This window comes from Arvicola amphibius, chromosome 11 (assembly GCF_903992535.2).
Source record: "Arvicola amphibius chromosome 11, mArvAmp1.2, whole genome shotgun sequence".
NCBI classification, from domain to species: Eukaryota; Metazoa; Chordata; class Mammalia; order Rodentia; family Cricetidae; genus Arvicola; species Arvicola amphibius.
The window spans coordinates 99,323,953-99,339,417 of record NC_052057.2 but is presented as its reverse complement, the minus strand read 5'-3'; the positions used below and the strand labels follow the sequence as shown (position 1 = coordinate 99,339,417).

The window sequence follows — 15,465 nt, the reverse complement described above, 5'->3', positions numbered from 1 at the left end:
GCTTGTTCCTTCATTTATTGTCAAATGTCTCTGTTCCCCCTCCGTCAAACAGCATCTTGTTCCTTGTCATCCATCCACCCTGCTCTCCTCTCTTCCTGCCTTAGCTGTCAGCCTGTGTGTCCTCTGTTTGGTGTCTCTAGTCCAATAAGTCCCTCCTGAGCATGTCCTTGATTTCTTCTAGTCCCAGGCACTGCTCTGGGTCCTCTCCTTGCCCTACCTTGTCTGGTGTCCACCTTCATACCCTGATCTAAGTCCTTCTGGCTCTGCTACCCCTGCTTTGGGGAGGTCATGGGCTCCATTCATGGGAGCCCCCTCCCCCAACTCATCTGCCACACCTGCCTACTCTGGTGCCATTCTCACACTGGCTGAGAACTCTGGCCTCAGCCACAGCATTGAATGCATGCTCTTGCACTGGCAGCTTTCATTCCCGGTAGCTAGAACTCCCCGCATCTGCTGCTGCCTGCAGCCCCGGGACCATCAGCCTAGGTCACACTGATCTTGGCTTTCTAGAGAGCTAGGGCCTGGAGAGTATAGCTGAGCATATCTAGCCTCAGTCACCTGGGGTACAACCCCAAGATATCTTTCTGTGCTAGGGCCCCTTAGGGGCTCATACTAATATCCTTGAGAAGTGGAAAGACCCATTCCTGCTGTGTGTTACCAGACTCCAAAATGTGTGTGTGTGTGTGTGTGTGTTTAATCCCTATCTCTTTTTCACAAAGACGAGCTGACTGGAATACTTAAGAAATTATCACTAGAGAAGTACCAGCCCATCTTTGAGGAGCAAGAGGTAAGGGTGTTGTTCTTGGGTGTCAACTAAGACTTATCATTAAAACAAAGACTTTGCATGTGTGGTTCCCTCCTGTCCGCCTGCAACTATTGCATCTGAGTCCTTCCCAGTGGCACAGGGCCGGAGTTTGCCTTTGTGATAGAAGTCTGTAACCAGGCACTTTTCTGTAGTGAAAGCAAGTTTGTTGTATGGGCTTCGCACAGGCCCCATGTGAATCCGAGTTTGGGAAGTGTCTAGAAACTGTGTCAAGGGTCATCTGAGTGTGTACCTACAAGCACTCCAAAGCCACATTTCAAATGGGCGCGGCGACTCATGCCTGTCATACCACTGAGGCAGGAGGATTGCTACAAGTCCCAGGTCATCCTGGACTAGAGAGTGAGAGGATCTGGGGATATGAGAGAGAGAGAAAGAGAGAGGAGGGCCTAGAGAGAGACAGTGAGGCTGATTCAGAGTGACTGCCACTGGGTATAGGCTTCCAAACAGGGAATGAAAAGGCCCTAAAGCTGGGGTGTAGTTCAGGTGTAGACTGCTCACCTAACATCCTGAAGTCCTAGCTTCATCTCCCAGCACTGCACCTACCAGGGGTGGTTGTGCACCCAACCCCAGCCTCCAGGAAGTGGAGGCAGGAAGTTCAAGGTCAGCCTGGGAAACTTGAGACCATTTCCCTGGAAGGATGGCCTGATGCCAGGTGTGCTAATCCAGATGCTTACTTTAAGCACAGCTGCATTTGGTGAATTGTAGAGCAGGTGGGTTATACAACAATCAAATTGTAAAGTTCACTGTATTTGCCCAATAAACCCCCCTGCAGGCCGCCAGCCCTGGCTGTGGTCACTGGTGTAGGAGTCTGCTGGCAGCTGGGCACATGACAGCTGTCTGAGTACTGTCACTTGTGATCCCCACCAAACCTGAGACAGGGGAAAGCTCCAGACACAGATGTGTGTGCAGCCTTCTTCCTCGGTTTTCCTCCTGTCCTGTCATGTCTGTCTCCTTGGCCTTTGAGACTCCCACAGAGGTTTCCTCGTTTCCAAGAGCCGTCTCCTGATTTCCGGCTGCTGCCTGCTCTGCTTTGCTGTGTCCATACTCTGTCTCAGAATGTACCTCGCTTCTGATTTATGAGGTGTGTGACCCTCACCCAGCCACCACACCCACACTCTGTGTGCAGGGTCCAGTGCACAGGACTGGGTTTGTTGGGTATGGGAGCATGTTCCTGGCCCCCTGGGTTTCAGGCTGCTGCTGTCCCACATGTGGGGTGGTGGGATGTCTTTACCTGGGCCACTTTGACCATCTCTTAGCCCCAAGTTCCTGGAGCAGAAGTCTGTTAGCTTTTCTCCTATAGCAGGGCCATCTCTTCAGCACCCAGGCGGGCCGGGAAGGCGGGCAGCATGTCACCTTCACAGAAAAGGGGCACATGGCCCTACTGGTATCTCTGCCCCAGTCCCCCATGGCCCTTCTCTCGTCTCCTGCCCCTGCTTATCTCTCACTCTGTCCTTCCCCAGTGTGCACCTCTCTTTCCTGTGGAGGGGAGGGTGTGCTGACCGCTCCCATGCAGCCTGTTTGCTGTGCAGGGTCCGGTATTGCTGCATACAGCCACATGGGGATTCCCTTCCTAGTGGCAGAATGTCGAGTCCTTCAGATCCCTGTCCCCAAGATGTCCAATCTTCCCACAATGCCTCTGTCAGAAAGCCAAGGGTTAGGGCTGTGAACAGTTAGCCATCTTTAAGTGTCAGACTGGACTTGGAAGTAGTGAGTCATAACAGGTTCATAGAGATAAGGCTCAGAAGCCCCTCCTGTTGCACATGTGCAGTAGGGGACAGTGTCCCACAGAGTGTCCCTTCTCTCCCCAGGTGGACATGGAAGCCTTCCTCACTCTCACTGATGGTGACCTGCAGGAGCTGGGTATTAAGACGGATGGTTCCCGGCAGCAGATTCTGGCCGCCATCTCCGAGTTAAATGCAGGCAAGGTACTGTGTTCTGGCTTCCTACCCACCTTGTTTAAATGCGAAGACCACCAGGATTGCCATGATGGTCCCTCTGTGTCTCCTCTGGCGGGTGACAGAGTCGGCCTACTTGCACACTTCTCATGACTGAGAGCCCACTACCTCCCCATGCAGCCTGTTCCCTCTGCAGATGCCTCTCCTACAATTTACATATGTATTATGTGGTTTCAACCATGAGGGATGGGTATTATGTTTGACAACATTGTGGACTGGAACCCTGGGATCAGAGTAGCTGTGGGTGGAATCTCAGGACATGGCATTCCTTCCCTGTCCTGTCCATAGTATCAGGACTAGGGCTGTTGCATGCACTAAGGTTCCTAACAGAGCCTCCCAGCTGCCCTGCAGTGTCCCATGGTGGGACCCTACCTACTGAGCTACTATCCTTGCACCACCTACAGATGAGGAAACCAAGGCCCTGAGAGGCAGAGAGGCAAATGGGACAGCCGGGATTTGAACCCGGGCTATTGGGTTTTAGTTCATGTTTAATCTGTATGTGTCTGTTGCTGCTTCTCACCTGGGCATTGGGGGAGGGGATCTCCTAGGGCTGAGGAAACAGATACCTCTGCATTTCCTCACATCAAAATTGGGGGCTAGGGCTTTGTTGTGAGGGTCCTATTGCATTCCTGAAGTTGTGCAAGTGAGAAGCTCTCCCCATGAGCCAGGTGGGACCCCCTAGTCATACCTCAGCTAGAGAAAAGACCTCTGCGCTAGGGTCTCCTTTCAGAAGCCATCATTGTGGGCGCTGGGAGCTTCTGACTCGGTCTGACTCAGCCCGCTTACGAGGTAGTCGTTTCCCTCCAGAGCAGTCGGGGTTTTCCAAGTGTGCACTGAGCCTCGGCCACAGTCAGCTGATGAACAGCCACAGATCTAATAGGACCTCTGTGTGTGCTTCCGTTCTGTCCACAGGGCCGTGAGAGGCAGATTCTACAGGAAACCATTCACAACTTCCACTCTTCCTTTGAGAGCAGCGCCAGCAACACCAGGGCCCCCGGCAACAGTCCCTGTACGTGAGCCTCTTTGCTGTGACCATCAGTGTGAGCACCCTGAGCATCAACACCCCTGCACAGCAGGGGGCCAAGCTACTGCCCCAAACTGCCGCTTTACATATTGGCCCATTCACTGTCCCCTCCACCAGAACAGCTCTGGTGATATTTGTCCTATGTAGAGAGACTGGGGACTCCTGTGGGTAGAGACTGAGTCTCTCCCAACATTCCATTAGGGTGCTCCTGGTTGGTAGTGGGGTTCACACAGTCACTTGGGAACCCCTACTACCCCTGGTGACTTACCATCCTCAGGAGTTTTAAAGTCTTTGCTTCTGGCAGACAGAAGGGAGAATGGAAGTGACAGACTCGGCTTCTTCCTAAATGCCTTTGCTCATGCTTCATTGCCCTTAGTCATCACCTGGCTCTACCTGGGTGCAAAGCAGGCTGGGAAATGTAGTTCCTGTAGTGGCTTAAGCAACACTAACCACAGATAGGGGAGAGAGGTGGAAGGTAAGCCCTGCCTGCTACATCTTGCTACAAAACCTCCTCTTGTAGCTGGGGATGAGGCTTAGTTGGTAGAGTGCTTGTCTAGCATGAAGACCCAGGTTCAATTCCCAGCGCCACATAAATGATGCGGTGCTTTGTGCCTATAATCTTAGCACTTATGGAGGTGAAGGCAGGAAGATCAGAAGTTCAAAGTATTCATTGGCTATGAGTTTTTGGCCAGCCTTGGATACATGCAACTATTTGCTACAGAACAGCAACTTCTAACTCATTCCTGGTAGTCCCCGTCATCCAGTCATGGCCTTTCTTGGTGTCCCTACATATGCACATGGTTCTTCTGCGCTGTGTACATCACTACGATATCTCTTCACTGCAGCTACTTCACAGAAGCAGCAAATGTCAGGTTACAGGATGCTTTCCTCTGTTGGACAGCCTGGAGACCCACTGTGTGGGTCCCTCCTCCTTTGTGGCCTTTGCCTTCCCTACCTACAGGGTAGAGAGCTGGGGAAATGAGGCTCTGGGCCCCATGATGCCCTCCAGAGCCAGGTACGACTTTCTGCACATAGCCGGAGACTGAGGCACTGTCTCTGGTTTGGGGGCTTCAATCCCAGCACTTGGGAGGCAGAGGCAGACAGATCTCTGTGAGTTCAAGGCCAGCCTGGTCTACAGAACAAGTTCCAGAGCAGGCAGGACTATACAAAGAAATCCTGTCTCAAAAAACAGAGAGATAGATAGAGAGAGAGAGAGAGAGAGAGAGAGAGAGAGAGAGAGAGAGAGAGAGAGAGAGAGAGAGAGAGAGAGAAATAATAATAGGACTTTGGGGGCTCAGAAGACTGAAAAGTAGAAACTTTGGGGTTTCTTTTCTACCTTATTAATGCTGTGATCCTCAAAAGTTAATTGGCCTGTGTATTCTCTACTGTATGATATTGAGGGTGAGACTGGCTTTTCAAATCCACTCTTTCTATTTTATACTGGGTGCTGGGCATAAGAGAGAAGCTGGAGATGTCTGGAGAATCTTGATGGGAAAACTGTGAGCAGGGAGGCCCGGTCTCAGGAACAGCAGGAATGAGTAGGCTCTATGCTGTGGACTTGGGGCCAGGGCCAGGGCCGGCCACACAGCTGGCCAGGGATGTGGTAAAAGAGGTGCTTGAGCTCCTCAAGCATTTGGTCCACAGGAGGCACCTAGCAGACAGCGGTTCTTCTATGAGCTGTGCTGGGCCATCTCTTACGTGTCCCTCCATACTGGCTGTTAGAGGCCTTGGCTACCATGTTGGCCAGAGCCTATGTTTTCCCCTGATGGCCCAGTGGATCCAGTGGGTGTCTTGTTCCTCCCATCCTCTGCTCACTAAAACTGTTAGTAGATGAGAAGGCTCCTGTCTGCTAACTACCCTCTAAGGCCGTGGTTCTCAACCTTCCAAATGTGCCCCTTTAATACAGATCCATAAAATTATTTCGGTTGCTACTTCACAACTGTAATTTTCTACTGTTATAGATTGTAATAATGTAAATATTTTTAGAGATAGAGGTTTGGCAAAGGGGCTGCGACCCACAGGTTGGGAATCACTGCTTTAAGTAGACATGCTTGCTAAGTTCGTGTTATGTGCCCAAGCTTCTTGGCATGGTCATCTGTCCTCCACACTGGTTAATGTTACACAGTACATGAGGAAGTAGACCCAGGAGGCAGAAAGCAGCCCTGAAGTAGCAGTGCTGAGTGTGTCAGAGCGGGTGGCTGACATGTCCAGGCCTTCCCATCCTATCCACCTCTAGAGTTAGATGCAGTAGTGCTACTTGTCATGAGTGACCAGTGTCCTCAGAGGTGACCCCTGGCTGAGGTTCAAATCCCCAGCATTTGAGTCTGAGGCTATGGGTATGCTGCCTGCTTTTATCCCATCTTGCATGACTACAGGATCAGCACGGCTCTCAGGTGGGCACCTGTGAGACAGGTGTGCTAGAGCTGGCTTCTATAGGACAGGCCTCCCGGACCTCATCTGAGAGCTGCACAGCTGGGTTGGTGTGAGACAGGCTCTGGGCGACGCCATTCTTACCTTTACTGCACTCAGATGGTTATGAGCCCCTTCCTCCCATGCAGCATGCTGATTGGCAAGAGTCCTGGCATTCTTTCTGAGCCGTCACCATCTCTTCTGGGGACCCTTTTCTGCTCATGGTTGTTCTCAGCCCTCCAAATGACTTCCAGTAATTCCCAGAATGCACTCCGTGGAACACTAGTGCCACGAGATGTTAGGTTTTGACAGGAGGGTTTGTGGAAATTGGGTCAGGTTCTTTATCAGGAAGGTTTGGCAAACACTAGTCAAAGTCAAAGGCATGAGATTGTCCTTGCAGTGAGGTACCTCTGTACCTTCATTGTGCTGGCCGCTTCATGGGCCACAGAGCTGGTGCCATTTCTCATGGTGGCTTTTAAGGCCTTCTTGCGAGACCAGGGTCCCTTGAACACCTGAGAAAGCCCTGATTCATCTGGAACAGTGACAGCTGCAAGCTACTAGGAGCACTCAGTCTGAGCCAGGCCGCAGTCCTCAGGAATCACCACCTCTGTTCTCAGTAGCCCTGCAGGAGTGGCCTGCTTGTCTGTAGGACATCAGGGTAAGGGAGTTCCCTGACTCAGCTGGCTGGAACCCTGCTCAGTGGGCTTCCTGTCCACTGCACAGTGGGAGGCGTTCTGCCCAGCATCCTGCTGGAATGTTCTGGCCACCTCTTTCTAACCCATACCATTCCAAGAAGGCCGGCAGAATTTGTAAGAACAAAGTTTCCTTTTTTATTCTTTCGTTCTTGGGATATTGATTGAGCATCTGCCCCACACCAGACCCACTTGGCTCTGAGACCACAGAAGGACTCAGTATGGCCCTTGACCAGCCAGCCAGTGGGATCCATGTCGGGATGTATGATAACGTGTGTGGTGAGTGAAGCACTCAGTCATTAGTGAGATCTCCGGCTCCACCTGGGTGGTCCTTAGGACAGGTGTGGACATGGTACAGTCGGGGATGGGGGAGGTAAGTGGCAGCAGCTACCCTCATTGGATTATGTCCAGGGGATATGTCTGCTATGTCACGTCACCTGACGTCCCTTTTTGAAGTGAGCAGAAGCACTAGAAAGAAACCGCGCATGGAGCGGGCCCAGCCCTAGCTTAGCCACTGTTCCCCAAGCAATGCACAGGATGCTGCTTCATCTTCCAAACCTCAGTTTTCCTTTTGATATTACCAGGGAACAGCTGTCCCAAGGTGCCAAAATCAGATAGAGGCCAGAAAAAGCCCCTTTTGCCCTGGAGCTGTGTAGATGGTAGGAATCTCAAAAATGGCTGCATGTTTTAAATCTGTTCCTTTCCCTTCTCCCTCTTTCTTCCATCTGTCCATCTACGACGATATAAGCCATGGCCGGATGGGTAAAGCCAGAAGAAGCAGTGTCTAGCAAGAGGTAGCTGCAGCTGTGCAAGAGGGAGCTGTGCTTGTGATGGCTCTGCTGGCATCGGAGCCCTGGGATATTGAGGCTTGAGCAGAGAATCGCTGCCCTTTTCTTGCCTGGATTATTTCTTCACTGGAACTCACAGCAAGTGGACAGAAGACTGGCTGATGCAGTGTGCAAGGGCCCGAGATGCCCCTCTCTTGCTAATGCTTTGGAGAGGCTAATATGGAGGCCTCATGGCTGCAGATGTAAACCCTAACCTCTACATGCAAGTAGGTGCTACCCGTCAAGGCCTGGGACCCTTGCAGGAAAGATGCTGCACACAGGTGAAGCCCTGCAGAAGGTGTGGTGCAGTACCCCACTCTGACTGTTCTTGTTCATTTTAAGCAGTCACCAGCGGGTCCTGTTCAACATGTGAGGACACGTAATGCTGTCCCTAATGAAGCTGGGGCCAGATTCTGCAGGCTGCTTTGGAGAGAGAGCCAAGACACTCCCAGGTGTCACACTGGCTTTCCAGTGGCTTCCAGAGGATCGGCCGGGCTCCGCCTGCTCTTGGGGGCACTGCTCTCCAGAATGGAGAGCACACATGCACAGTGAGGTGAAGGTGCAGGAGGGAGCTGTGGATGAAGCCACACACGAGAGCACCAAGCCCACTTCACTGTCTTCAGCTCCTCCAGGGCACTTCAGAGCAGGGTCCTGCTTCCCATGGGAGCCCCCCCAACCCCAAGACCAATAGACATAGCCCCAGGCATCTTCTTCAGGATACCCTGGTGGCAGGGCTGGGGTGTGAGTTTGTCCCACGCCACACTAGGGTGTCTACACCCAATGGTCAGAGATGGCGGTGCCATTTTGTTTCAGCCCCGCAGTTGGTTCCCGTTTTCTTCACATCAGACATACATTATTATTTCCACATAAAGACTCGATTCTTGGAAAGACTTTTGCTTGCCAAACCGCATATATTAAAAATGGGGAATGTGTCTCCTGTCTTTGTGCTCTTCAGGGCACAGCATGCACCGGGGGTCCCTCCTATGCCCCTGCAACCTGCTGCAGGGTGTTTCTGTGTACTGCCTTACCCCATCTCCACAGTAACCCTTGGAGGCAGCTGGAACCTTTAATTCCTGTCAGTTTGGGGACTGTTGACGCACCGATAGTAACCAGTTTTGTGAAGGTCAAACCCAGCTAATGAGGGACACTCGTTTGAATGCAGGTCTCACCTCTGAGTCCGTCTTCCTGCTGTCTGGCTGCCTGTCAGCAATGAGTAACCCAGCCAGCAACCAAACAAATGATACTTTGTCATTTCCTCCTTGGAGTTTGTTTACAGTGGGGAGGGGGTACAAAGGGCTATAAATAGCTCGGAAGGCTCTCCTTGTTTCTGTAAAAAACTGCCTCAGCCACCTGGAGCACAGGCAAACAGAAGGTGGCGTCTAGGTGTGTGGAGACAGGGGAGCCTATGGACAGCCAATTCCGCATGAGGAAGAACACTCAGACCAGGAGGGAGCTTCCCCCAGAGGGGCACAGAGGTGCCCTGTGTGCTGAGCTAGCTAGAGGGCAATTCAGACTAGTGAGGAATGGACTGGCAGGTGTCAGTAGCAGGTAGAAGTGACGGGAATGGGTGCCCAATCACAGGTTACCCTGAAACCAGGTCTCCAGTGGATGTGTCAGCCTTGACCCTAATGAGTTCCCCCTGCGTTGGGAAGAGGGCACAGTGATGGTAGCTTCAGTTTTACTTCTGAAATACAAATCTAAAAAGAAACACTCTCCTGGGGCCCTTTTCAGGCCTTATTTTCCCCCATAACCATGAAAAAGTAGGAAGCAGAGAGAGCCTTCAATAAGGAAAATATAGAAATGTCCACCCAGCCAGGCTGGGGTGAAGCACAGTGGTAGAGTGCTTGCCTCTAGATTTGCAAGACCCTGGTGTGGAGCCCAGAACCGGAAGGTGTAAGCACAGTGTATATCTAACCCAGAAGTTCTTCCCTCAGCGTATTTCCAAAGGGATTGGAAATTGTGTTTCAGCGCGACATCACCACCGGGAGGTGGCAGTGCCCGGGTCTTGGTTTCTTCTGTTGCTGCTGACCAATGCATATTGAGGAAGAAAGGGTTCATTTGGTTCGCTGTTCCACGGTACAGTCCACCATGGCAAGGGAGTCCTGAAGGCTGGAGCTTGAGGGAGGTGGTGGCGTCTGTAGTCAGCAGAGCCAGGGACGTGTGCCCAGCTCTCCTTTTCTCTGTCCAAGGCCAAACTCATGAAACAGTGCCACCCACGTTCAGCGTGTGGAACACGATTAACAAAAACTCAGAGACAGATACTGGGGTTCAACCTGAAGGTAAGAAAAGCAAAGCAGCCAGCCACTGGCTCTTAGCTCTGCCTCAGTCCGAAAAATAGTGATCCTGCCTCCGGGAAACCTCAGAGTGTGACTGAGACAGAGAGCTCTTCTCTAGCTCTGGGATTAAGGGCGTGCACCACTACCGCCCAGTTTCTATGGCAAGCTAGTGTGGCTACTGGTATTAAAGGTGTGTGTCACCACTGCCTGGTCCGTAAGGTTGATCAGTACAGCTATTTTACTCTCTGATCTTTAGGCAAGCTTTATTAAAATACAAATGAAATACCACTACAAGTGTAGATCGTCCCACCTCAGGAACCTAAGAAAATGCCTCACAAGCGTGCCCACAGGCCAACCTAATCTATCAGCAGTCCCTCCCCGAGGCAGGTGACTGCAGAGTCTGTCAAATTGGCAGTAACCATCACGCCAGGTGTCCAATGTATGTGGTCTGCCTATAGGAAGGAGTGTTTCTCAGTTGGCACATGCCTGGACCAGGATGAACCTGAGACTGGCGCTAAGGGAAAACCCAGACGGGAGACCACAGTGTCAGATCCACAGAGATGGGAAGGGTGTGGGTGGTGGGTCAGGCTGGAGTGTGAGCGGAGAGTGACTGCTGATGGGGAGGGTTTTCCTTAGGGCCTGTATGAGCACAGTCGTGGCTCTGCTGTTGCATTCTAGACCTGGGCGGTGCCGGGTGAGCTCTGCTTGCAGCTTCAGTTACCAGACATAGGAGACAGGAGGGGAGTTTGTGGGATGCTCATGGCCTGTTTTCCAGTGGCCTTCCACCCTTCGAGTCGGTCTTGTTCACCTCTGCTCTGCCCTCTGAGAGATCGGCACCTGATCTGGGTTGCTTTCATAGACACGGGCCCACAGTTCAGAGGGGCCTAGATATACTGAGACTCCAGGCCAGTGTCCCCGAAGCCCTGCACAGCAAATGCTTCAGAACGGACTAATCACCTCCCTTGCTGAGGTGAGACTGTCCCCTGGGGTAGAGTCACCACACTGCACCCTCTCGTTTCTCCAGTTCTCAGCTAATTGGCTTGCGGCTCATTCGGCAGAGCAATTGTTTTTGCTCATCGGCAGACGGATGTGGGGCCCAGAGCTTGTCACATGCGTGGTCACCCACTCCTTCAGGATCTGCTCAGCCATTGTTCAGCCACTGAGGCCCAGCCTGAGGACTCCATAGCCCCTCACATGCTTCTCAGTCCCCTTTGTTCCTCTCTTGCCACCCAGTTCCACTGTCCTGTCTACAAGTGTCCATTCAAACGCTGGAGGCCAGTGTCTTGATTAGGGCCACTGTTGCGATGAAACACATGACCAAAGAAACCTGGGGAGGAAAGGGTTTGTTTATCCTACACTTCCACAACGTAGTAGTCGCTGAGAATGTCAGCAGGAACCTGGAAGTAGAAGGTGACGCAGGGGCCGTGGAGGGGTGTTGCTTACTGGTTTGTTCCTCAGTGCTTGCTCAGCCTGCTTTCTTGCTCACCAGCCCAGGGATGGCACCGTCAATCACTAATTAAGAAAATGCCTTACAGGATCGTCTGCTTACAGCCCAGTCTTCTGGAGGCCTCTTCTCAACCGAGGTTTCCTCCTCCCAGATGACTATAGCTGTGTCAAGCTGACAAAATGCCGGACTGCAGAGCCATTTACACTAGCGTAGTCTGCCTCCTAGAACCCACGTAGATAAGGGGGTTAGGGCCACACAGTGTGGGGAGCCAGTGGTAAGGGCCCCCAATTGGAGAGCTTTGTGAACTACTGGACAAGCTGACTTCACTGTGTCCTTAGGGATCGTGGGAACTGGGTAGCAAGCTCCTCTGCTGAGGCCCGAGCATTGTCAGAGAGGCACGGGGGAAGCCCCGGGAGCCAAGCCAAGTCCTTGCCTTGCTTGTCATCCTCTAGAATAATGACTGTCCTGGCTCAAGGGGCAGGTGTGATGCTGAACTGGCAGCCTGAGGGCTTGTCACCAGGAAAGCACTCCCGGGCACCAGAGCTCCTGGTCATTTTTTTTCCTGTCTGTCCTGTAGGGGTCAAGCCACATGAACTGCTCATCAGCCACTTGGCACCGCCACATTGACCACCACAGAGTTGGGGACAGGCAGAAGAGCTGGTGATGGGATGTACCAGCCAGACTGATTGCAAGAATGAATGGAAAATATTTGTTAATTGGATAGCAATTAACTTAATGCACATAATTCAGTTTGCAAAGCCGCAGTCATACAGAATACAGGGCAAAGAAAACTGGCAGAAAGAGCAACACCAGGTGCCGGCTGTCAGTTCCACTTTGATCCCCCTTCCGTCATGAGCTTACGTGTGTCCATTGGCATTCCTGAGGAAGGATGACTTTTAAAAAGTAATTTCTGTTTCTAAAGCTTTGGCCAAGTCATTATCAATGAGCATAGTTTTGTCACGCGAGATATGGCCTGTTGACATCTTTCCATGCTCTACTGAGTGTCCCAAGGTCAGGCACAGTTACTGCCCAAACCCCATGGGGTTCCGGGATGGACAGGACCTAGGCAGCAGCCTCAGGAGCCCTTCTAACAATCTTATACCTGGAGGAATACTCCACACCAGCTCCTGCCCACACTCCTAGAGCCCGAAGCTTCTACAGATATGACCATGCCTCTCTGCACAATGAACCATTCAGAAAACTTATGCAATGCTTCATAAACTACAGTCCTGCACTTCAAGCAGGGTCTACTCCCCAGGTCATTCATAAGCAAAACCCCTACATCCCTCAGGGATGTGCATCCTGAGAAGTTCTATGCTGCCCTTATCACAGCAAGCAGGCACTGTATGTGTCTACCTCTCACAGACATGCCCAACCTGTGGCCTGCAGGCTGTGTGCATCGCATAGCTGTGTGGCACAACACATCTGTAGACGACAATATCATGCTGCAGTGTCAAAATGTGGGATACCCCACAGGGAAAAAAAAGTCAGGTGGTGGTGGTGCATGCCTTTAACCCCAGCACTCGGTAGGCAGAGGCAGGTGGAGTTTGAGGCCAGCTTGGTCTGCAGAGTGAGTTCCACGACAGCCTCCAAAGCTACACAGAGAAACCCTGTCTTGAAAAACCACACACAAAAAAGATTGGACACCTGTCAGACTTTCATGAATCGGGTTTCACAAGCAAAATAATCCACCCAGTGCCTTGTGGGTAATCAGGTTGATCTTACATGTCCTTCAAATACAGTAGGCGTATACTGTGGCTATATATACATTTTTTCATACGTAATCTCCCACCCTTTCAGATGCATCATTATTACCATTTTGAGGGTAAAGTGAGGTTCAGAGAAGTTAACTTGGTAAAGATGCCACATCTTGATTTTAGCCCAGCTTACAAAGGAAATCGACCACTTAGGAATTGAGGAACCGTAAGCACAGCAGAGGGTGTGCTAGAGGATGCTCATCCTACCAAGGGTCCAGAGGCATCAGACCTGGCTGGAGTCCTGCTGACGGCAGCGAGGGTAAGTGGAGCAGATCACCTGTCTCTAGAGCCTGGGTTTCCCTGAGCAAAGCAGAGGGACAGCAGATGCTCCGTGGCAGGGCTGCAGTGAGGAGTGAGGTCATAAACAGAGTGTGGTGTCACTGTGAAGTGCAGCACAACACACTAGCTAACGGCTTTATTCTCCTGGGCCCCTGACTATGGTGGAAGAGGAAGAAGCTTGGAGAATGAGGAAGTTGCAGTAGGTGGAACTTCAGGGTTGCCATGGGAACCAAAACTCCCAGGCTGATCAAGGCAGGAAATACCATCTGGCTTTAAACACCAAAAAAGCCTCCACTCACACCGGACTTCTTTCTGTAAACAGCAAAATTAACAGCATCCTTGACTACCATGTCAGCCCAGAGTGGGCAGGAGATGGCTTGTCATTCACTTGCTGTCCATGGTCAGATCTTGACAGAACCCCTCAGGAGATTTGTATTCACCAGCTGTCACATCCAGAGTCTAAGTCACTCAGTAACCCTGAGCTAAAATGGGAGAAAAACCTCCATCTTAACCCCAACCCTTTCCCAGGCTTTGCAAACCTGACACAAGGGTAAAAGTGGTACCCAGGGTCAGCAGTGAGGAGAACAAGGGTCTCAGCAAGCCCAACTCTGGAATAGTGTGGAGGAAGCAGGGGGTGGCACCCACCTGAGATCACACAGCAGGTCAATGACAAGACAAAGTCACATTTTCAATGACTTCACTCTGGCTTTTCCTTACCACACCTGCCTTTGCTACTGGCCCAGCCTTGCAGTTTGCTCTTTGGGAAACACTAGGCTTGGGATTCTCGGGCAACCCCATAGGGTCTCCGCAGGTTCTCCGTCTGCATCTCCCAGGGGTCCAGCAAGGGGAAAGCCAGTCCATCGCTGGTGTCTTTGTGATGTGTACCTGCTAAAATGAACCGGGATGCAGTCTTTAGACAACAGGGCTGTGTCCTTAAAGGACTCAGAGTCTAGGGGAGCGTGACCTTTTATGACAACCCCACAGCACTTATAGGGATGGTGACTTTTATCACAGGGACTGCCAAGAGAGAGCACACCTGGGAGTGTGGACTCAGGGCGGCTGGGTGTGCTGTGCAGCCTTGCTTGCCCTCTCTGAGCCTGCTTTCTACATCACAAGACAGTGCTGTGGAGTGTCTCAGGCACCTGCCTTCCAGTCTGAAGCGCTCGGATCTGGGAACCTGTTGCTCCTGCAATCACCTGATGCCTTGTTCACTCAGTCACACCAACCAGAGTTTAAAGGCAGCAGACCTGGGCTCTTCAGTCCCTCACTGACTGGGCTCTAGAAGCTTTTTGGGAGTGAGTCTTAGAGGAAAATGGCCTCTATGCTCTGTCAAACTAAAGGACAGCCTGAGACCAGGATGCCCACGTGACTCTAGATCCCTTCCACTAACAAGGGTGACTGTGGCTGAGCCCTTGACTGTGTTTGCCCGAAGTCACCCGCTACATATGCTGACTCCCTGAACTCTTATCGCCAGGGCTGTAGGCAGCTTCATTACCGCGCTCAGAGAAAGCTGCTTCTGCAGCGACACCTTCCTCACTTGTCCTGGGAAGTCATGACTTACCAGCTCTGGGAACAACAGGTCTTTCCAGCCTCTGCACCTGCTTGGAGCTATAGGAACTACCTCCCAGGAGGCTGCAAGCTTCAGCAGCCAGATGGGGGATCCCTGGGGCTGCCAGCGCTCTGAGCACTGCCTAAGCCGTGGGGGAGGAGAGACCTGGAAATACCATGTGTGACTGCTGCTCATCTGGCTCCCAGGGCAAGAGAATAGTGGGGAGGATGGGGAGCAGCCTGAGCGAACGCCAGGAAGACCAGGGAGAGGCGGCGAGCCCTCCAATCAAATGGCTCCGTGATTCAACTCAACCAAGAGAAAGGATGGTGGCCCTACCTGATAGTGACTACATCATTTTGCAACGCCCATAAAGTGGTGAGAAAGTCCCTCCTGTTGTGGTGATGGGGGAATTAAGTGAGAAAAGCTG

The 15,465-nt window shown here is 51.9% G+C and overlaps 1 protein-coding gene across 2 annotated transcripts in view; it reads left to right on the top strand.

Moving 5' to 3' along the window:
- Positions 1-8,520, top strand: part of Anks6 (ankyrin repeat and sterile alpha motif domain containing 6) — a 36,654-nt gene extending 28,134 nt beyond the window's left edge. For both annotated transcript variants that reach the window (XM_038348022.1, XM_038348021.1), the window contains 4 exons: positions 720-787; positions 2,632-2,748; positions 3,691-3,787; positions 7,652-8,520. In XM_038348022.1, coding sequence (XP_038203950.1) covers positions 720-787; positions 2,632-2,748; positions 3,691-3,787; positions 7,652-7,701 — 332 coding nt within the window. In that variant the 3' untranslated portion in view covers positions 7,702-8,520. The remainder of the gene's footprint in view (positions 1-719; positions 788-2,631; positions 2,749-3,690; positions 3,788-7,651) is intronic.
- The last annotated feature ends 6,945 nt before the right edge of the window (positions 8,521-15,465 follow it).